Raw genomic sequence first — 21,781 nt, 5'->3', positions numbered from 1 at the left:
GTGTCAATTCTCAACAATAATTAACTCAATGTGATTTATATTTATATAAAGACTCAACAGTATTAGTAAGAAAAATCCCAAGAATCACATGACCCCTTATGAGCAAGCACTTGGTGACAGTGGGAAGGAAAAAAAAAATCACAATTTTGGTTGGAAGACACCAACCGATGCCATCTACAATCTTGTTGCTATGATAGCAAAGTGCTACAGCCCAGTGTAAGTTGAAAAAATATTTTAACAAACATTTAAGAAAAAGTGTTTAACAAAATTTCGTGGGCTACACACTGAACTTACAGGATAGAAACAAATCAAAATGTGTCAGTCCTTTGCACTAATATCAATCTGATACAAATACCAGCGTTGGTATCGATACTATTAATACTAACTTAGTATAAAAAGAAAGAAAGAAACTATGAATTATAATTTTTTTAAAAATAGCAACTTAAACCTAAGCGACCATCTTCTGAACAGACATAGTCTAAATATATAGGTGTGTTTTTCACACACGCTATCTAGCAAACTGCCACCCTTGAGAACCAGCTGGTGTACGGCTGCGCCATCTACTGGTCAAGAGGAGAAATAAACGTTTTGAGGCACCTGCATCAATCAGTAGTCCTTGAAGAGTCTTGTTTATCTAGGTTACGCGGGTCATTATTTGGAAAAAAAAAAAAAAGTTCCATTTTTCAGCAAAAAAGGTGAAAAAAATGGTACAGAAACAAGGAATGATTAGCATGGAGGTTTCACCAATTACAAACCTAGACAATATCAATAGCCCCGCCCAAGCCAGCGAAACGGTCCAATCGCAGCGCCGTGCTTGGCGGGGCTGGGCGGAACGTTTACATCCCTGACAAAAAGGTAACAGGTTGCATTCCCAGCAGCAGCATAATGAACTTATTGCTGTGATAATTTCCGTAGGAGTTAGGTATTTCTGTTCAGGTTTCCGTGTGGGCTTTAATGGATGTCAGTCAATATATCTGAATTATTATCGGCATACAGGAGGCGACAGGATACGAGAGGAGCAGAAGATTAAGTTCAGAAAAAAGAGGTAAGTTCACGCTGGGTTTGGGACTTCTCATAGCCAGACAGCTAAACCAGACAGGCGCCGCTCCTCAGACAGTTACTTTGACGCTTTGTGGGTTTCTGGTGCTGCCAAACGGCACTTATTTTTGATTTATGGCAGTTATCTAATAGTTTATTTGGTAGTGTGTCACTGTGAGCCAGTGTAGCTGAGCAGCTAACGATGGTTCGAGAGAAACAGCGCTACCAGCTAACGTTACTCCAAGATAACTTTTGGATTTGCCCGTTAATGAGGGGAACCAAATGACAAATAAAACAGAATAATACGTCTCTTTAAGACAAATGTAAGAATAGCGAAGGTAGGCTTAATGTCAGAGGTTTAACTTTTAAAACCATTAAGTTGTTTAGAAATGAGCCAGGTGTTTCTGTGTACACCTGTGGGACCAGGCGATCTGTCACTGGAACAACGGTACAGGAGGAAGGTTTTTAGCACATAGCTCAAAGGGATAAATGCAACTGTAGGGAAACCATTAAAGGATTGAACCCGGGTAAACAATGGATAAACATGCATTTAGAGTACACCTGCTTTTGTTCTCTTCACAGCTCATGTGAAACTGATGACACGGGCAAGAAGGAATAGCAGATTATAGTTTTGAGGTGGGGAAAGGCTCATGGATTGGGTCATGAATTTCACTAATTATAGCATTGAGCCTGCAAAGCTTCGGGTACAGTTTCAGAACTCGTAATGTGGTGGGAATGCCTCACATTGGACTAACAGATAAAGACCTGTGCCGTGTTACACGTACAAGCAGCTGATACACTCAAGTGTGCAGATAAAACGCCATAAAGTGAGTCTCCCACACTGACACACTTTCCGCCCCTGTATGTGTAAAGGACAGAGAGACCAGTGTCAGGAATTTGGAAAAAGGAGGGGTGTATTTATGTGCTCCTACTTTTGTGTCATTTTTTGTACATTGTTATGCCAATGAACTCCTTTGGCCTGAGAAGAGGAATAAATGGGTGTTTGTTTGAGGGTGAAAGAGGATGAGGGCTTGGTGTTATGTCAAGAATGTAATGGAGAGGGAGTATACTCTGAGGACTGAGTACCTGACTGTCCTTTAAAAGCAGAAGAGAGAGTACAGCACTTGTATCTCTGTTGCTTACATGATCACATTTGTGATTTGCAGGACAGTCCTGTAAAACTTTATGATTCACTTGGAAGAAAAGGAGGATTAAATGTGTTTTTACAGCATCCATATGCCAGCTTTATAGCATGCTGTAAACTAGCTCTCAAATAGTCCAACTAGCAATGAGTTGATGACAGTTTGAATTGATTTGTTTTGTTTGGGTTTTTTTAAAGGCAAATATTTTCAGATGTGGTGTTTTGATTCTTCCTTGTTTAGTGTCTGGCTGTTTTCCATCGCTTTCAACCTCATTCAGCACACAGACGTTTACATTTTCATTCTTAAGACGTTTATACAATGCTTACCAAATTTATTAGACCCCCGTGCATTGTAGGGTTTATGGCACATCTGCCCTAAATTGACAGTATCGGTAACCAAAATCATTTTTATGTTTCTGTTCTTTAAAAGTTCTTTAATCAAAATTCTGTTTTGGAAGCAAAAATCTTAATTATTGCTTAATTTTTTTTATTTTATTTTTATTTTTTACGGAAGTAGTAAAGCGCATTATTATTTTTCTGCTTAAGATGTGTAATTAGAAAAACTTTTTCTGCCAAGTCCAGTTTTGTGGCTTTATGAGGACAGAAGCTCCGCCCACTTGCTCTTCAAACCTTCTGTTTGCTTTTGGTAGCCAATAAAAAGAAAGTTTAAAGGGAGAGCAGCTAAATGAATTGTTTCAGGTGTTTATTAATTGAGGAGTGAAACCAAAGACCAGTATAGGATAAACAAGGTTTGTTTTGAACTGTGACTCATGCAAAGCTGTTCTCGTACGAGAACGAGAGAAGACTGGCTTTACTTAAAAGCATAGCACGTGCTTACGTATTTGTAGTGCTTACGTTTTGACATGAAGGGTTGTTTTTACACCCTAAGGATATGTTTTTGGCACATGTTGCCATCACCCTTGTCTGCCATCTCCAGCTGTGTCATTTTTGGGCCAGTCTAGAGATGATGCTATCACATTAGCCATGTGGATTCTGAGTCAGCAGAGGCATGTGATTTCACACGTTGCTGTTGTTTAATTTTTCTCCTCACCCATTCTGATGTCCTAATTCTTTTTTTCTTTTCCTTTCCACCTTAGGTCTTAAAATGAAAGCAGCTTCAATTCAATTTACTTTTTGAGAATTGAGTTTGAGGCCGCAGGCTCGTCTGCATAGCTGCAGGGTAGCACGACTCTCATGAAATTACAAAAGCTCCAGATATAGCTGTGCAAGCAAAGCTGGTCTGTTATTAAAGTTGCAATACTCATAGTTAAGATTCTGGATCTCCAGAGTGAACACTGTTTAGTCGCTTATTGGGTAATGGATTGCTTTCTGTATTTAAAAAAATAATAATTTCTGTGTTTTACAGACCTGAAACAATCACCTTAGGTGTGACATGTTAGTTTCACATCACGAGTTTAAGATCAAAGGAGAGCTTGTTTGCCATCCTACTCTCAGTATAGAAAGCATGTTTATTTAGAGTGCTGTGGAGGAAAAAAAACTTTGGAGTGAAGCCTAAAAGCAAAATTTAAGTATTGAAAATGACTTCTTTTAATCAGATGGACAGTGTGACAGAAGAGAAAGGGGCAGGAGCAGCAGGGGTAGTTATAGCATTCCAGAATTGCTGCCCTCATTTTCCGCCCCACATCAGCTGGACAATGGGATGAGTTCTCCTTCAACCTCGTCCCGCTGTCGGAGCTGGAAGTGCCTTCCTCCTCTGTGACAAATAAACAGATATTCTCAGACAGACATGTTTCTGCTTTACAGTTTGGTTTCTTTACATCAGTTTGGCTTACTTGTTGCTTTACGGGTCACACCAGTTTAGATGAGTATGTCCCATTAAATCAAAGATTACTAGTTAGTGCACTATCTTGCGTGTCTGTGCTGCAGTCGTCAGTGGACCACACTTTTGGTTGACCTTGGTTTACAAGAGTGGGCTGAAAACTTTATGCTCAGCTTCACAAACTTGTTGTGACACACGGCGCTTCTTCTGTGGTTCCCAAAGGGTGAAAAAAATCGACCAGCTGCACACAGATACCTTCAAAGGTCATTCTCAGTGACGTCACTCCATTCATTGCTGGGCCAGTCATTACCTTCTTATCTTGCTCCGAAACTGTTTCATATATAAAACCCCTTTTCATAGTTACCACTCCTGCTTGTCTCACTTCTATCTCAGAGGAGCTTGGCTGGTTTGTCTTGTCATACAGATTAAAAAGTTAGTATAGAAATTTTTAAAAAGTGTTGCAATAATTTATGGAAGTATGTGTCTGTGGAAATAGTTATCTATTCGATGGCTACTTTTGTAGCCAGTCCTTTGTAAGGACCGGAGGAGAGGGAGGGTTGTTTCGGAGGAACAGCTTGACTTTGGATTTTATCACACTCAGCACTGATAAGAAGAGAAAAGTGGAGTGTTTCTCTCTCTCTTTCTCTCTCACTTCACCCTCCCTCTCTGTTTCCCAGCCCACTTTCTGTCTGTCACCTCCAAAGGCTGCAGACAGGAAATGGAAGGTGCAGAGCGCAGAGGTGGGGGGTAGTTTTGTAATAGTTTGGGAGAGAGTTGAATGAACCATACTATTGTGCTGTCCTGGGGGATGGGGTTTACTGGGTGACCTAAAACAAGTTATTATCAGTAGTGATGAAAAAGGCTGGCAGTGACTAAGCTTAAACAAGTGCAATGAATGGAAACATTATTTTAGAAATCCTCATTTTGTGTATTCAGGAAGTGTAAAAAGTTAGGATTAGGCAGTCAAGAAAAAGATGAATTGAGAAATTTCAGATATAGTTAATGAAAGCAGTAGTGACACTTGACTAGTTGCTGTAGTAGCTGTCTGTGTTCAAGGTGTCAAAGTTCAGTTGAGGGAATTAGATTTGGAAACTTCGAAGAGCTTCAGAAGGCTTAGTTGGTCCTCACAGGGGAAAGTGATATGTGGGTGTGTGCTCTCAGGTTAATGACTAATGGAGCGCACTGAGGTTAAAGTCCACATAAGCAGTAAAGAGCTAGAAAGCGCCTATAAATCTCAGAACACGTATTTTAAAAGGAAGTCTGTGTCTCTTATTTTTTACTTTTCAGAATTACCTGTTAATTAAAGTCTACTGTCTATACATTTGTTTTCACAATTTGAGGAATTTTAAAGCTGACACTAATATTATACTTGACAAACAGCAAATAACTATATGAAGATCTGTTTTTAATAAACAATCAGTCTTGTTATAGAACCATGAGGGTTTTTTTTTTTTACACTAAAAAATGGCCTTACAGTTTACAGTGAAAAATAATCTCATGTGTGCAGGTCAGGTGGATGAACGATGAGTCACAGTATCTTAATGACATCAAAGACTGCTATTTACTCAAAGTTATTATCAGCTGATGTTTGAGGTGTGGCTCTCACCATATATTTTTCAGTATTACTCATTTTCTATTTGAGGTGTGGAAACACTTGCACACACATACCTCAGCTAAATCTTTCTATTCTGGGAAAAATCTGACACATGCACAAATTCCTCTAAGTTTTTCCCTCCCTGCTTCAATACAGTAATACAGCTGATAGAAGTAACCATCTTATCAGAATAAAAGCTTGATGTGCAACATTGTTATGTAGTCATACTTTGGTAGAGTCACAGAATTTTATCTAGAGGGTGGTTGTAACAAAGCAGGTTGTCCATTATTGGTGGTCCAGAAGTCAATGTCCTCATGGAAAGCAAAGTAGAAGTATCTTTGATCATTTCCCTTTTTTAAAAAAAATCTAAAACATTCATATAAGGTATATATTGTTGTACCTGCACTTTTAAATCATATAGATGAAATATAAAAACATACAAGAGAGAAACTGGCAAAAAAAAAAACTGAGCCAAAAAAATCAAATGAAACAAAAGATCTGTGTGTCATGAGGGGGTTTTACCTAAAATGTGATTTGATTGAAGAAAATTTGGTGCAGACATTTAATATTACAGGTAAAACATTAATGGAAATACAGCATATAGAAATCAAAATATCAGAAACAGAGTTTACATGTTGAAAATCATGAACATCTTCATTCATAGCTTTAACTCTCTTAGGTGAGCTTTTTTGCAATGTCTTGAAGTAGTCTTTAAGAATAGTTCTCCAGGCTTCTTAACAGACATTCAAAGCTCTTTTGTTCTTTTCTCTGTTAAGATGATTCCACATTGCTTCAATAATGTTGAGGTCTAGGCTCTGGGAGGTCAATCCATAACCAATAGTGTTCCAATGTGGGGGGGTTTTTCCATCCTGGTATGCTTTTACTACATTGGCAGTGTGTTTCAAGCTGAAAAATAAAGCTGCTGCCAGTCAGAGTAATTCTAGATGGTATTGCATGAAGCCTCATCAGTCTGACGAGGCTTTGGAAAGCAGTAGATGGATCAACTGAAGGGGTCAGATGCGTCTTTTATGTTCTGTATCAAGTCTTTGCTGACACATTTCTTCCTTTCTTAAGGACATGAATTTCAGATACTGTTCAGCTGCCCATGATTGTTTTTTTGGGGGGGGGGGCTGCTGCTTGGCAAAAGAAAAGAAAATGTCAAGGACTTGAGTGAAAAAGTAGTTGGTGCTCAAAGACAAAATTTGAAAGACCTTCAGCAAGCCTGGAGCGCTATTGTTCAAGGCCATGTTAAGAAAACACAAGAATGTCTGGCTCACTGGAAGAAAAATATAAAGAAATGAGGGCGCGCTTAATACTTGGCACAGTACTGTTAGTCTCAAGCCAGAATTTTTTTTTTTTAAATTACAAAAATATATCTAACTTCTTCTTATTCTACTATTGCCAGTATGACCACACCATCTTCAGGTCAGACGACCCCGGTGGACTATGGTGTCCAGATCCGCTTCATCAATGACTATCAGAATGGTGGAGGGCAGCCTGCACCCCAGCCCAAGACCAAGACTCAGACCACATCTAAATATGGTGTAGCAGTCAGAGTGCAGGGAATTGCTGGCCAACCATATGTGGTTCTGAAGGATGGACAAAAAGGAGATTCGTATGGGGTTCAGCTCAAGACCGAGTACTCCTCTGGCTATAATAGCCTTCCTCGGAACAGAGGGAAGGCAGAGCCAGGAACAGAGGGAGGTTACATAGGAGGAGGAGAGCAGGGAGGGCTACTACGCCGGGCTCAGTCTCATGGGTCGCTTCTCGACAGGGATGGAGGGCCGAGTAACGAGGAGTATCAGTTATCTAGACCACCAGGAGATGGAAAGTCTGGTAGTTATGGGAATCTGGATGGAGGAATTGGAGTAAGGGGAGATAGAGAGCAGGGGTGGCATGTCAGTGATAGAGAGAGGGGCACTGAAAGAAATATCTGGCACGGTTCTTATCAGGCAGGGCTTAACAGGTCACTGGGGTCAGTGAGGGACAGTCCCGAGCCCCCTCCTCAGCCAAACGAGCTACACTCTAACAAGAGACAGACGTCTGTCAACAAGCTAATAAACAGGTTTGATAGTGCTAATGCTGGAGGCCAGCAGAGAGGACTGCCCCCTGCCCAGCAACGTCCAGGAGCTACATCTCCTCTCACCACCGCCAATCCCTACACCTCACCCCCATCGCCAACTCACAGCAGCTTGAGGCGCAGCCAGGGCAATGTCACCAAAATTCCTGGACAGCCAGCGAATCAGTGGGCCTCACTGGAGCCACAACGACCAAATCTGACTGAGGCACAAGTAAGAATTGGTTTTATTTGTGGTTGCACAATAAAGTAGATTTTCAGTGAGCTTTGACCACCGTAAACCGTGCACTATTGCAAGAGTAGTTTTCTGATCTATATCTTAAGGTGACCCCTGACCTTTTGCTGGACCAGGGTCAGAGTGCAGAGCTGAGCAGTGAGGAGGAGCAGGCCATGAAGACCATATACAACATCCTGAGACAAGGGTACGTGCTTTCATGTTATTAGCTCTGCTCGCATTCAGCTAATTAAATAAAATGGTAGAAAAGCAAATAGTTACGTGTTTGTAAATTCGTCATTTGACCAGTTTCTCATTTTCACAGGAGTAGTGAAACCGATGTCATCGTGAGGCACAAAGTAAAGCTCATCTTCCAGAACATTCAGCACCTTAAGGTTTGCTTGTTTTGAAAGTGTCAAATTCTATAAGTTTTTCTTTTGCTGTCCACTGAAGAGACCGTTTTCATCTATGTCCACTATGTTGACAGCCCAAACAAAGCATGAGGGAGGAGTGGATGAGTGAGAAAAGAAAGCTTGAGGAAAAGGTGGTTGCACTACAAACTGCACTGCTGGAAGAAAGGAAGGTAAGTGGAGCATAGAAAAAGAAGTAAGACAGAGATATTGATATCTATACTTTCGTGTCTTTCTTGTAGTTTGTATTTTGTCCTATTTACTGTTTTTTGGTGTCACTGTGCTCCTCTTTGCTCTCTTTTTGGTCCCCTCACCCTCCAATCGGTCGAGTTTTCTTTGTGTTAAAAGGGAGTTCTTTCTCCCAAACGTTGCTACGTGCTTTATCATCTGATTGTTGGGGTGGTCCCAACGATCCTTTGCAGTTCAATATAAATACCTTGAGCTGACTGTTTCAGTAAACTGGCACTGAGTAAGTAAATTTACACTAAACTAAAACTTCAGCAGTGTTAAAGTGACACATTATGATAATAATAATGAGTAGGACAAATTGAGCCATAATGTGAACTTTGAACCATATCTGTAGTCACATTATCTTCAGTTTCAGTGGAAACTGTGCACTAGATTTTAAGATGGTTCCTGTAGTTTCGGTGTCTTGTGGGACCTGACTAGTTTTTCTCAAATCAGCCTCAAGAAGGTGTTAACATTCAGAGTACCCTACCAGAGTAACTCGTTTCTGATTACACGGATCACATCTAGTGCTTCACATAAACACTCAAGCCACTCTTCTTGGAATGAGAGCAGCTACTCCACCAACCAAATCGACTCAGAAACTGTCCTCTGAGTTTTTGTGCCTTTTTAACAAATCTTACCAGGAGGACTGGGGGGTTCCTTAGCTTGGAGTGTGCTTCAGATTAATCCTCAGATTAATCCCTTAAGCTCTCTGGTCGGGTCAGCAGCACACACACACACACACACACACACACACACACACACACACACACACACACTAATCTAAATAATTACCCATTATATGTTGTCTTAAGGAAGCTGGGCAGGTCTTAATCTCTAATAGCTCTTTATAACTTAAATCTCTTACACATATTGATTGGTGCACAAATGCAACCCTGCTTCAACATTTCCTAAAAGCCCATTGTTTATGCCAGCAGAGCAGACGGTGTTATGTTTCACTGCCCTCATTTATTCATCATGTCTGTCTGTGTGTAGGCCTCTGTTAGCAATTCTGATCCTGCTCTGAAAGCAGAGCTGGAGAGTTGTCTGGATGAAAATCTGCAACTCCAGGAGATGCTGGACCGGAAGAAAAATGAATTAAACGAAACACAATCGGAGTAAGACCATAATGGCATGCACACACGCAAACACATTTACAAGGGAAAGCAGCAAAGGGCATGGTACTGCTACATGCTAGACAGTTGGATGACACAAGCAGCTACTGTAGCTTATTCACAAAACAAATGTGCCGGTTATATTCAAAGAATCCCTCACAGGCGTGTTTTTATTCTCATTTCCTTGAAGGCTGACTCATTTGCGTATGGATCGAGAAAACGCTGAGAAGCGGGTCAGAGATATGGAGGACCAGATGGCTGAGTTTCAAGATGAGCTGAGAAGAGAGAGCAGCAACAAGACGGTATCTCAGACATTTGGCCTCTCACACACACACACAAACACTGATGCACCGGGATCGTTTATCTCACCCCACTTTTTAAATAAACTGCTGTGTAGCTTCTATTTTTTACACTCGTTTGAAAAATCCTTTACTCTGAAACAGGAAGTTGATGTTCATTTAAGACATTTTTATGAGCGAGTGGTCAGAGTTATCAGGTTAATGCTGTATTTCCCTTGCATGTGCAGGATCTGGTTTCTTGTCAGGCGCAGCTGATGGAAGTTTTGCAACTAAAAAAGAAGCTGGAGGAGACACTGCGACAGAGAGAGAGGGAGCTTACAGCTTTGAAGGGCGCTCTGAAGGAAGAGGTGGCATCACATGACAAAGAAATTGAGGCGCTGCGAGAGCAGTACAGTGCGGATATGGACAAGCTCCGTAGCAGCATGGAGCAGGTGTCTCAGGTGTGCACTCACAGTAGCAAACTGAGCATCACTTACAGTTGGCATGTAGAAAGATGGATAAATACTTTATTGATCCAGGAAATTCTATTCTGTCATCATTATCCTGCCACGCTAATGCAGCGGGATAAAGAATAAAAGTTATGTAGGTACAAAACATTTTATATGTACAGCCATGTTAAAAATAAAGAAGAAAAATAAGTTAAAAAACTGAAATTGGTCAAACAGCCTGTAATTCTTAAGAAACAGCAGCAAGGAGGTTGTCTCATTCTTTCAGCTGCTTGGTTTAGGGGTCACCACATTAGATCATCTGCCTCCTTTTCTATCACACCAACCTTCCGCGTGTCCTCCTTCACTACATCCACGAACCTTTTCTGTGGTCTTCTCCTTCCTCCTCCTGCCTGGTAGCTCCATCTTCAGCATCCTTTGTACCACTATATTCCTCCTCTGCACATATGCAAACCATCTCAGCGTAGCCTCTCTTTGTCTGCTTGACCCGAGCGCTTCCATTAATGTACTCGTTTCTAATTTTGTCCATTCTGGTCACTCCTAATGAAAATCTCAATGTCAGTGCCATCGTCTCCAAACCATACATTAAAACAGATCTCACTATCTTGTAACCTTTTCCTTTCACTCTTACTGCTATCCGCTCCACCTTTCCAGCACTCTTTTTCCTCTCTTGTGCACTGTCTGCTGCTTTGACCCCAGGTATTTAAACTCGTCTGCCTTCACTATATTTACTCCTCGCATATTCGCTGTTATACCTGCCTCTTTCTCATTCACACATGTACTTTGTCTTGATTCCGCGAGCCTTCATTCCTCTTCTCTCCAGAGCATACCTCCACCTGCTCGCTACTCTTACTACAGATCAGTGTCGACTGCAAACATCACAGTCCACAGTGATTTCTGGCTGACCTCATCTGTTAACCTGTCCACATCGCAAACAAGAATGGGCTCAATGCTGATCCCTGATGTAAACCCATCTGTCACTCCAGCCGTTCACCACTGTCTCGCTGTCCTCATACATGTCCTGCACAAGCCTCACATGCTTCTCTGCTACTCCTGACTCTTTGCTACTATCATATGCTCGCTCTCGATCCATAAGACACAGCTCCTTCTGACCTTCTCTATACTTCTTCACCAACACTTTGAAAGCAAACATCACATCTGTAGAGCTCTTTCTCAGTATGAAGCCATACTGCTGCTTCTTTATATTTCTAAAACAAGTTGAAGGATTTTAATACTGAAAATGGTTCATACAACAGAAAATGATTTAATTTCGATAGCCTTTCCAAGGACTGAGATGAAAGCTTTTCTGTGTGTTTGTGAAAGTGCAGCATTTGTTGAGTTTTACTTGAATATTTGAAAGGAAAAGCCATTCAAATGCAAAAAGAGTGATTTAACACACACTACGAAAGCGAAATGACACAACAGGTGATCAGTTTTTCTGTCTCCTACTTAAGTCTCATGCAGGGATTGAAGCAGAGCGCCTGCGTGTAAATGCGTCAGTTCGCTCCCTGCAGCAGCAGCTGGAGGACTGTCGAGATGAGAGCAGCCACTGGATGGAGCAGTTTCATTCGACCAGAGACGAACTTCGAACAACTAAACAAGAGTGAGTCTTAATACATTCTGATGTAACAGTCGTATCATTCGCAGTGTTTAGTCATCATTGCTGACCTGACTTTGACATTTCCAGTGTTCACGTGGACATGGATTTTTGTCATCATCTTGTCATGTTTTCCTTTGCACTCTCTTTACTAATGTGTTTCCATTCTTTCTCTCTCATTCTACCTGGTAAATGTTTCTCACCCTCTCTGTCAGAGAGACACCCAGCCACCCTGAAACACAGTGAGAGTCGCAAACTAAACAGTGTTTGTTTAGCTTTACTGAGCTGTAGATGTGCTGAACTGTGCTAACAACTGTCTATAGTGTCAAGGCCATTCGCTCTCAATAAACGTATTTCATGATTTTATTTTTAGCCAAATCAAAGTGTTTGTGTCTAAAACCAACAATCAAATATGGATCATATTTGTTCTAGTTCTACTTTTAATGTGTCTAGTTGTCTAGTCACAATTTGAACCTTAAAAAATTCTATTTTCCTGTTCTTCGTTGTGTTGATATAGTGGGCTGAGTTACTGTAAAACAGTGTCTAAGCATAAAGCTTTAAACGGACAGTTAACTCCAAAATCAAATTTACATCTTTTGTCCATGTCCATTAGATACACCTTGCTAATAACAAATTAGCACTTTTGAATCCTTTGTAGCACAGATTGATCAAAGCGCTGAAACATTCCTCAGACATTTTGGTCCATGTCGACATGATAGCATCGCACAGTTGCTGCAGATTTGTCAGCTGTCCATCCGTGATGTGAATCTCCTGTTCTCCACATTCCAAAGGTGCTCTGTTGAATTGAGTTCTTGTAGCAGTGGAGGCCACACTATTACACCAGCAACCTAAGCCTTTGATACAAGGCAAGCTGGATCCATGCTTTTCGTGTTGGACCCCAACATTTGAATGTCACAGCAGAAATCGACACTTCTCAGACCAGGCATCCTCTTCTGTTGTCCATTTTTAGTGAGCCAGTGTGAATTTTAGCTTCAGTTTTCTGTTCTTCGCTGGCAGCAGAGGCGCCAGGTGTGGTCTTCTTTATACAATAGCCCGTCTACTTTAAGGATCAATATTTTGTGTGTTAGAGGCTCATCTCAGTTGTAATACGAGATTATCTGAGTTACTGCCCCCTTCCCACCAACCTAAGGAATTCTGGCTATTCTCCTCTAACCGCTGGCATCAGCAGGGCATTTTCCCCAGAGAACAGCCGCTCACTGGATATTTTGTCTTTTTTAGACCATTCTCTGTAAACCATAGAGACACAGAGTACGGAAAATCCTAATAGATCAGCAGTTTGTGAAATACTCAGACCAGTCCATTAGGCACGAATAACCATGCTACATTCAAAGTAACTTAAATCATCTTTCTTCCCCATTCTGATGCTGTTTCACCTTCAGTTTTGACCATGTCTAAAGCTGTGAGCCTAAATGCATTGAGTTGCAGCCATGTGACTGGATATTTGTGTTAATGAGTAGTTAAACGGGTGTACCTAGTAAAATAGAGTATATATCCATCTATTTTATTTGCTAATGTCTATGGAGAAATCATAACCATAAAACTTTTTTTAAACTCAGTCAGCAGTTTAATCTAAGAACTGGGGCGATCGTGGCTCAAGAGTTGGCAGTTCGTCTTGTAATCGGAAGGCTGCCAGTTCGAGCCCCGGCTCGGACAGTCTCGGTCGTTGTGTCCTTGGGCAAGACACTTCACCTACCGCCTACTGGTGTTGGCCAGAGGGGCCGATGGTGCGATATGGCAGCCTCGCTTCTGTCAGTCTGCCCCAGGGCAGCTGTGGCTACAACTGTAGCTGCCTCCACCAGTGTGTGAATGTGAAAGTGAATGAATAGTGGAATTGTAAAGCGCTTGAGGGTCTCGAAAAGCACTATATAAATGCAATCCATAATAAATATTTTCACTTTTCACGTGCACAATCTTTATTTATTAAAAAAAAAAAGCACTACAGAGGAAAAATGTGTAAATTAGATTTTGGCATAAACTGTCCATTTTAAGATGCTGAAGTGTGGTGTGGATGGCCTTATTTGTGTGTGTTTAGCAAAAACTATAATATAGACTTTTTTTTCTTGTGAATTTATTTGACTGCTATGTGGTAGCTGGAAATCAATTTATTGTGTCACTTAAAAATAATCTTTTACCTCCATGAAAACACCAAAGCAAATTCTGATACATCAGAATGATTAACGAATACAATCAAACTGCTCTTGATCAGATAATAAAACATTATTTAAAACAATTATATATGGATTGATTGGTTAAGATCAGATGCACGTGCACATTTCTTAGACTCCTGCAAACCCGTCTGGAGAAGGAGGAATTTGAGGAAGAATTAAAGGAACTCCAAGACAAAATGACTTCCATGAAACAACAGACACCAGACTCCAGCCACACACAGACTCTCAGCCAGGTGCAGTAGACAAACGCTATACTTCATCTGATCACGGAGGCTTTGCTGAATGATCTGTTTAACAAGATGTTACATTTTTGTTTAGGAGCTCCAGCAGTGCAAAGCTGATTTGCAGAAGGGCAAGTCTGAGGTAGAGAAAATGAGGGTGGAGTTTGACAAGAAGGTCATGGAGGTCATCTCTTTGAAAAAATCTCACCAGAACCAAGAGGCTGAACTGAAGTATGAGATTGACAGGTTGAAGGGCCAGTTACAGAAGGCCAAGGAGGACTTTGCTAAAGCACAAGAGAAAAATAAACGGGTAGGTTTAATCTCCCAGCAAAAATAATAATAATTTAAACTCCTGTTTTAATCATAAAAACTAGCCAGTTTGGTCGACACATTTCTCTGAATGTGGTAGTTTTGGTATTAAAAGCATCTGTTTAAATGACTGTGGTTTATCCTCTGGTTTATCTTTTTTCTTCCTGCCTGTAGCTGCCAGACCCAGCAACCATCTCAGAGCTAGAGCAGAAGCTTAATGAGGCCCAAGGTGAAGTTGCCCAGCTCAAAAAGAAGCTCTCATTGACTGAAGAGGAACTAGACACCAGTAAGGCACAGCTAAGCAGAGCTCACCTGGACATTAACTCGCTCCATGATGCCCAGCAGGAGCAGGAGGAGGCGACTGCTCGTCTAAAAGAGAAAATCTCAAGATTAGAGGTAAGGTTGCATCCCTTACAGCACCACCCAGCTTAGTGATGCCTGGGAAACTGTTCACATTAAGGCTTATTTGGATGTCCTCTGTGGTTTCCTCAGGCTCAGCTGCAAAGCAATGCTACAGAGAGCTCAGAGGCAGAGCTCGCACTCCACACTGAGGTTAGAGGCCTGAGATCTGAGCTCGATGAGGCTAAGAGGAAAGCCTCCAGGCTGAGCCAGGAGCACCGTGAACTCAGCCAGCGTTTGGAGGATACAGAAAAGGACAAGGAGGCCCTCAAACAGACCATCAGCCAGCTCGAGGACACTAAACAACAGCAGGAGAGAGCTCTAGAGAAACTCAACAAAGACGTAAGAAGGATGGATCATTTTTATACCTGTGCAAATGAAAAAAAAGTCTATATCTTGTCCTCTCTGCTCACTGGAGGATACACAGCACAATTCATTCTGTTTTTGTTTTGTCCTGCCTGCCTCCGTCCTTCTGTCAGTATGACTCTCTAAACGTATCCTTAAGAGAAGAAACGCAGGCTCTCAGGGTTCAACTGGAAGAACAGAAAGAGCGAGCACGCAAGGAAGTGCAGGAGGTGCAGCGCCACGAAAACGATGCTCACTCTGAGCTGGAAAAAAGCCAGATGAATAAACGGAAACTGGAGGAAGAGGTGTGTGCCTGTGGTTTAAGGACTTGTGTTTTTAACCTTTTGACTGAGTTTCTTTTTTTTTTTTTCATTGTATTCATGTATAGACAGGTAACGAGGAAAAAAAACTGTCTGATTAAGGCCCTGCATGGTGTAAAATGATCCTTCATTTCAAAGGGAATCAACCCAAACTGTTATGGCACTATATCCTGTCTGAATAATAATCAAGGGTTTAATTCTACTTCCTCTAGCACATGCATGACATTTCTAAAAAAAATCTGATCGCTCTAACTAGATATCACGGCAGAAGAAGGAGCTGCTTCTTGCATGTGAGGAGAGAGACAACCACCAGCTGGATAAAGAGCTGCTCGCCAACAGGCTGCGCCACCTGGAGGGAGAGCTGGAGGCCAGCAAAAACAGCCACAATGAGAAAACCCGAGAGATTCGCATCCTGGAGGTAAGCGGCTCATCTGCTCCTCTCCTGGTTTGGGAGAATGAGTCATTTGGGAGTGTAACCCATGGATACTGTGCTCACAGCTTTTAATAGTTGTGCTCTGCATGCACTGACTCTGTGACAGTCTGCACATCTATTACATTTATAAATCAAGGGTAGCATAGCTATCAAAATATGATAAATTCTGATTATTTTAATAAACACAAGTAGTGTGATTTATTTATTAGTGTGGTTTTTCCAGCGGTGTCTCCTCTGAGCAGCTTATTAAACTGATCTCTTCTTGTTTCTATCAGGACAAACTAAAGCGTTTGGAGGTGGAGGTGGAGGAGGAGAGAAGCAGTGTGGATATGCTGACTGATCGTGTGGCTCGCAGCAGAGACCAGATCGATCAGCTCCGCTCTGAGCTCATGCAGGAGAGATCCTCGAAGCAGGACCTGGAGCTGGACAAGAATGCAATGGAGAGACATGTATGTGCACATGCACCAAATTTGTGTTTGCTAAGTTAACCAAAGTATTGTTTAACTCTCATGTATTATCGATTTAATTACAAATAAAGCCTTTGGGTTTGCATCCAACATGTCTATACTTTTTAACATCATATTTGCTCATGTCTGTCTTTGCAGCTGAAGGAGCTGAGGAGTCGTGTGGTTGACATGGAGGGTCAGTCGCGTACCTCTGTAGGAGTCTCCCAGCTGGAAAGCAAAATCCAGGAGCTGGAAGACCGTCTGCGGAGCGAAGAGAGGTGCAGTGAAAACAGCAACTACTGCACTCATGTTGATCTATATAGTGAAACTATTTATTTATTGCTGTGTTTGAGAATGTTTTTGTAGATTTTTGTATAGAAATGTAAAGAATGAGTCTGACATTCCTCTTACTCACAAAAGTGATTATTATGCATTGTTATTAGTGAGCCACCAGAGCACTGACGTTTATGCTTAATGTGCTTCAGCATTCAGCGACCCTGCTCTATAATTTTATGTAGTCTGCCACTTCATTCCTGTGGTTCCTAGATGCTTCCACTTTGCAGAAATGATGAAATGTCACAGACCATTACAGTACCACACTCAGTTTCAGTGAGCTCATTTGAACAACTCATTTGTTCACAAATGTTTGTAAAGGCAGACTGTATGGTTAGGTGCTTGAAATTACACCTGTGACCGAGAACATCTGATTTAAACGATTAGGACATGTGGCTTTTGTCCAAATAGAGTATGCTACTGTTTTGTTCCAGATGGCATCACAGGTATTAATTGATGACGATCATGAGTTGTTGTTCAGGACAATCCTAAAATCTAGTAAATTAAACGTTTCATTAAATTGGTTTTGTAGGTTTTCTAGGTCGTGCTCGTTTTTCTGTCAAGTGATTGAGTCACTGTTTCTAGTTGTAACATGTAACAGCAGTGAGTTGGTAAGCGGTTTTGCTCAGTAGCTGAGAAGTCTTGCTTTCTTTTTCTGACTTCAAGAGAGAAGAACACTGTGTTGGCAACACAACGTCGTTTGGAGAGGAAGCTAAAAGACCTCAATATGACACTGGATGAGGAAAGACAAACACACACTGAACAGAGAGACCAGGTATAAATATTTACCATGTGCTGAATGTAAATACAGAAATCCACTCACAGAAAGTGGAAAAGTTGAAACACATACTGGCAAACCATGCTTAAATGTCAACTGGTGTTGCAGCTTGCTCTGAGAGTGAAGGCTCTGAAGAGGCAGGTGGATGAAGGAGAGACAGAGCTGGAAAGGTTAGACGGAATGAGAAGAAAAGCTCAGAGAGACCTGGAGGAACAAATGGAGCTGAAAGAGGCTCTGCAGACCAGAGTCACAGCACTGGAGACTGAGCTTAAGTAAGCGCTTCCTTTTCCTGTCCCATTCCTCTTTTCTCTTCCAATTTGTTACTCAATGTGAGCTTCTGGTAACGATTATGCAAGGCTCTTCTTGGCAGCCAGATTATCACAGCCGTGTGTGTGTGTGTGTGTGTGTGTGTGTGTGTGTGTGTGTGTGTGTGTGTGTGTGTGTGTGTGTGTGTGTGTGTGTGTGTGTGTGTGTGTGTGTGTGTGTGTGTGTGTGTGTAATTGAGAGAGACACCATCTCCTCCTACTTGCGTCACAGAATGAAAAAAACTGCATTCACATGATGTAATGATAAGTGAACTCACATTGTTTAGCTGTGACACATTGATACAGACACATGGTAAAGATTCACACAGCCTCCCTGAGGTGCAGCATTACACAGTCTGATGTGTGTAAAACATTCCAGCAATCAGCCACATGTGGATCGGCGATTTCATTAAACTAAAACGGTACATTACTCATATACCACAGGGGAAATTAAATTACAAACATCCTCTAACGAGTTCCAATGAATTGCATGTAGTTCTTTGGTTTTACCAGCAGAGGGCGGGGTATCCAACCACTTTAAGGATGATCAGACTCGTGCTCAGATGTTGATGTACACTCATCATGGACATGGACATTTTGGGCTTTTAAAGATTTCTTTGAATTGTTCTGTCTTCAATGGTGGATTGATTGTACAGCAAGCATCTTCAATGACTAATAAAAAACAAGAATTAGGTTTAAATTGACTTTGGTGTTTGGTAAGGCCAAGGCCTATTAACACTCATTAGTGATCGTGGTTAACTACAGTTGATAGTTTCTCTTTGCTGGCATAAAAATAATTTTTTGACAGATCTCAGTGAAAATCTAAGAATGAGAATTATGGATTTAGGTCTCTTGGAGCCATTTCTAAACAATTGCAGATTCCAAGGTCATGATTTCAACCAATCATAATGTAAGCACAAGTTATTCAGCTCTGTCACCAGTTTTCCAAGAAGACCCAAACGGTTTACCTCAGATGACACAAAGATTTTGTTATTTAACCACAATGACATGAGGTATGTTTGGATGATTAAAGGTGAAGCTTTCCAACGTAAAAACACTGTACAAGCATGTAAACACCTAGATGGTTTAAACTTGGACACAGTTGTTTGTTTTAACAGGACAATGATCCCAAACATAAATCAAAATAGTTTTTTGAAATGGATAAAAAAGACAAACATTAAGCTTCTGGAATGGCATTCCCAAAACCCTGACCTGAAGCGTATTGAAAGATTTTTACACTATGCCTAAAGGCTGTGTGGATTCCTGATGAGTGTATGTAAACTTCCTGCCATGACTGTAGCTGTGTAGACAGTCTTTTTTCCCTTATCAAACCTGACGGCAGCTGATTTTGTGAATGTGGTTACTGATAGTGATTATTATGTCTCACAGGAGGAAAACTCAGGCAGCAATACGCCCAGCTTTGGATTCATCAGCTCTCAGCTCAGACGATGACGACAGTCTTTACGATTCCTCCACCATCACCTCCATCCTCACAGAGAGCAACCTTCAGACCAGCTCCTGTTAAAGCAACGCTCTGAGAGCAGGTCGAAGGTGGGAAAATAAAACTCTGCCAAGACTATGGAGGAGAGTGTGCAGTTTATAGGCTTGGAGTAAGGCCAAAAGGCACTACAGACAATGAGGCAGGGGAACCTGGGGAGGTAATGACATTTTTTTTTTTTTTTTTTTTTTTTTTTTTTTTTTTGCATACCAGTATGAATTGAAGGAAACAAAACATCCTCAACATTTGAGGGAATTTCCTTCAGCATTCAATATATGCAGGTGTCCTCCAGGGTACAGTTGAAATCCCTCCATTTGATGCACATTGTACACCAGCAGGCACTGGGGACTAGTCAAAAGCCTCCAGCATACAAAAACGTATCACTAACCAAGTCTGTATGTTAACTGCATGAGAAGAAATACAATCTGAAACAAAACAAAAAACAAGCAGGTTATGATTTTCTTTTTTTTGTTTGTTTTTGGTACAAGTTCATCATGTCTTTTTCAGGGATGAAGCCTCTGGTCAAGCACTTAAAGCTGATCGTCTTGCCTTGAGCGAAATCCTCATCATTTCCTTATTTACATGTTGGACTTTTTTCCTCTGCTGTTGTTCTACACAATGCAAAGAAATGACGTAGATTTTCTAACAAACGTGGACCAAATGTTGACACTGCGAGCATTAATTGTAGATACAAACAACCTCACATAAAAAAATCTTACATTTTCTGAAAGTTAAATTACTAACACAACCTTATGTGGATTGCATTTTGTTGTTTCTGAATAAAAAGTGATTTTTTTTCACTGAAAACAAAAATATTTAGTTTTTGTTTAAATTTTTAGCTATGGAATATGTCCGATACATTTGAGACATTCAATGACAGAATTCAACGTCAAATAATACAGAGGGAAGCTGAATTGTACAATTATAACAAAATTGCCATCTTATATTTATTGTTTTGGGGAGAGACATAAATTCTGTTTGTGGTGTGATGGGAGAAATGGGAAGAATGTGTGAAAGTTCAGGTTAGACTTACCTGGTGAGTCTTTTCTGCATCTGAACAGGATTCCTGGTTTTCCAGGATTTCCAGTGTTTTGGTTTTGTGGTCCATCCTGACAGGAAACAGTCTTTTCACTTAACAACTGTTCTGAATATGAAATGAAAAAGCCTTTTCACTTTTAGAGCAAAAGTAGTAGCCAAAATTTTCAATTAGTCAGAAGATTAAAGCTGCGCAGCTCCTGTGCATTCCCTTATATCAAACCAGTTAAACTTATGCTGTATCTACTTTGTATGTAATTATAATGCCTTGAAGTTGTTAAAGAATCATCTGTAATTCACTTGACAATGAGTTTTGTAAATGTTTTTTTTTTTTTTTAATTTTGTAAACATTTTTGAAAAATCAGTTGAAGTTAAAATCACTTTTTTCCGTAGTGTAAAACTGTTTTCAGAGAAACTGGAAAATAGTAATGAATATGATTTATTAAATGCAGATAAACATGTTGAATCAAAAGATGCTGGTACGCTGTCATTGTTGGCTGGAAACATTTAAAGCTGTCTGTAATTAAGTTTGTTTGTTTTTTTGTATTGCAATAATTAAGCCACATTAAATCTATTAATTTAAAGAGGACAACAGCCCTACTTCACAGTGAAAGTTTTTACTTGATAGGATTTTGTACCCTAGCCTGCCTCTCTTTCTGTGTATCTCTCATTGACTGAGACAGCAGGGTCCATATTGTCATGATGGCATCATAGTGTTGCTGCACAGCCATGAAGAGATTCTCCCGTTCCACCACATCCCAAAGGTGCTCTGTTGGTTTGGATTGAGATCTGGTGACAGTGGATGCTATTTGAATACAGTGAACTCATGTTCAAGAAAACAGTTTGAAATGATTTGAGTTTTGTGACATGATACGTTATCCTGCTGGAAGCAGCCATCAGAAGAGCACAGTGTGGTCATAAAAGTACGTACGAGCCCCCGGCCTCTCGGCCTGGGGCTCGGTCACTCAGGCACGGCTGGCTGCCGGCGGAGCTCACGGGCGCGTCACTGCAACTCCCCCTGGCTTCTGCTCCGCGGCTGCTGAGTGAGCCCTCATCTGGGACTCTCCTCAGCTCTTTCTGGGACAGTGGCGCGGCTGCCCCTCTGTTGGTCTTCCTTGGTCTCTTGTATTCTGGGGGCCTCTGGATGTCTGGAGTTTTGATCTCCACCATACCTGCTTCATCCCCTGGAAGACAGGGCTGTGGCCCCCCCGCACCCTCTAGCAGATCATTA

At 41.1% G+C, this 21,781-nt stretch overlaps 1 protein-coding gene across 1 annotated transcript; it reads left to right on the top strand.

Annotated features, from left to right (window-relative positions):
- The first annotated feature begins 854 nt into the window (after positions 1 to 854).
- cgna (cingulin a) lies at positions 855 to 21,134 on the top strand. The gene is made up of 20 exons (XM_076890009.1): positions 855 to 1,045; positions 6,959 to 7,844; positions 7,982 to 8,052; positions 8,170 to 8,239; positions 8,332 to 8,427; positions 9,479 to 9,600; positions 9,788 to 9,899; positions 10,124 to 10,336; positions 11,797 to 11,945; positions 14,241 to 14,361; positions 14,447 to 14,659; positions 14,833 to 15,054; positions 15,151 to 15,399; positions 15,537 to 15,707; positions 15,979 to 16,140; positions 16,431 to 16,604; positions 16,761 to 16,879; positions 17,601 to 17,709; positions 17,821 to 17,984; positions 19,407 to 21,134. Exons 2-20 carry the CDS (start codon positions 6,960 to 6,962, stop codon positions 19,540 to 19,542), a joined length of 3,558 nt encoding a protein of 1,185 aa, XP_076746124.1. The 5' UTR covers positions 855 to 1,045; position 6,959; the 3' UTR covers positions 19,543 to 21,134.
- Positions 21,135 to 21,781: the final 647 nt, after the last annotated feature.

The sequence above is a fragment of the Maylandia zebra genome, linkage group LG11 (genome assembly GCF_041146795.1).
Source record: "Maylandia zebra isolate NMK-2024a linkage group LG11, Mzebra_GT3a, whole genome shotgun sequence".
Lineage (NCBI taxonomy): Eukaryota > Metazoa > Chordata > Actinopteri > Cichliformes > Cichlidae > Maylandia > Maylandia zebra.
This window is presented reverse-complemented; position numbering and strand designations above follow the sequence as displayed.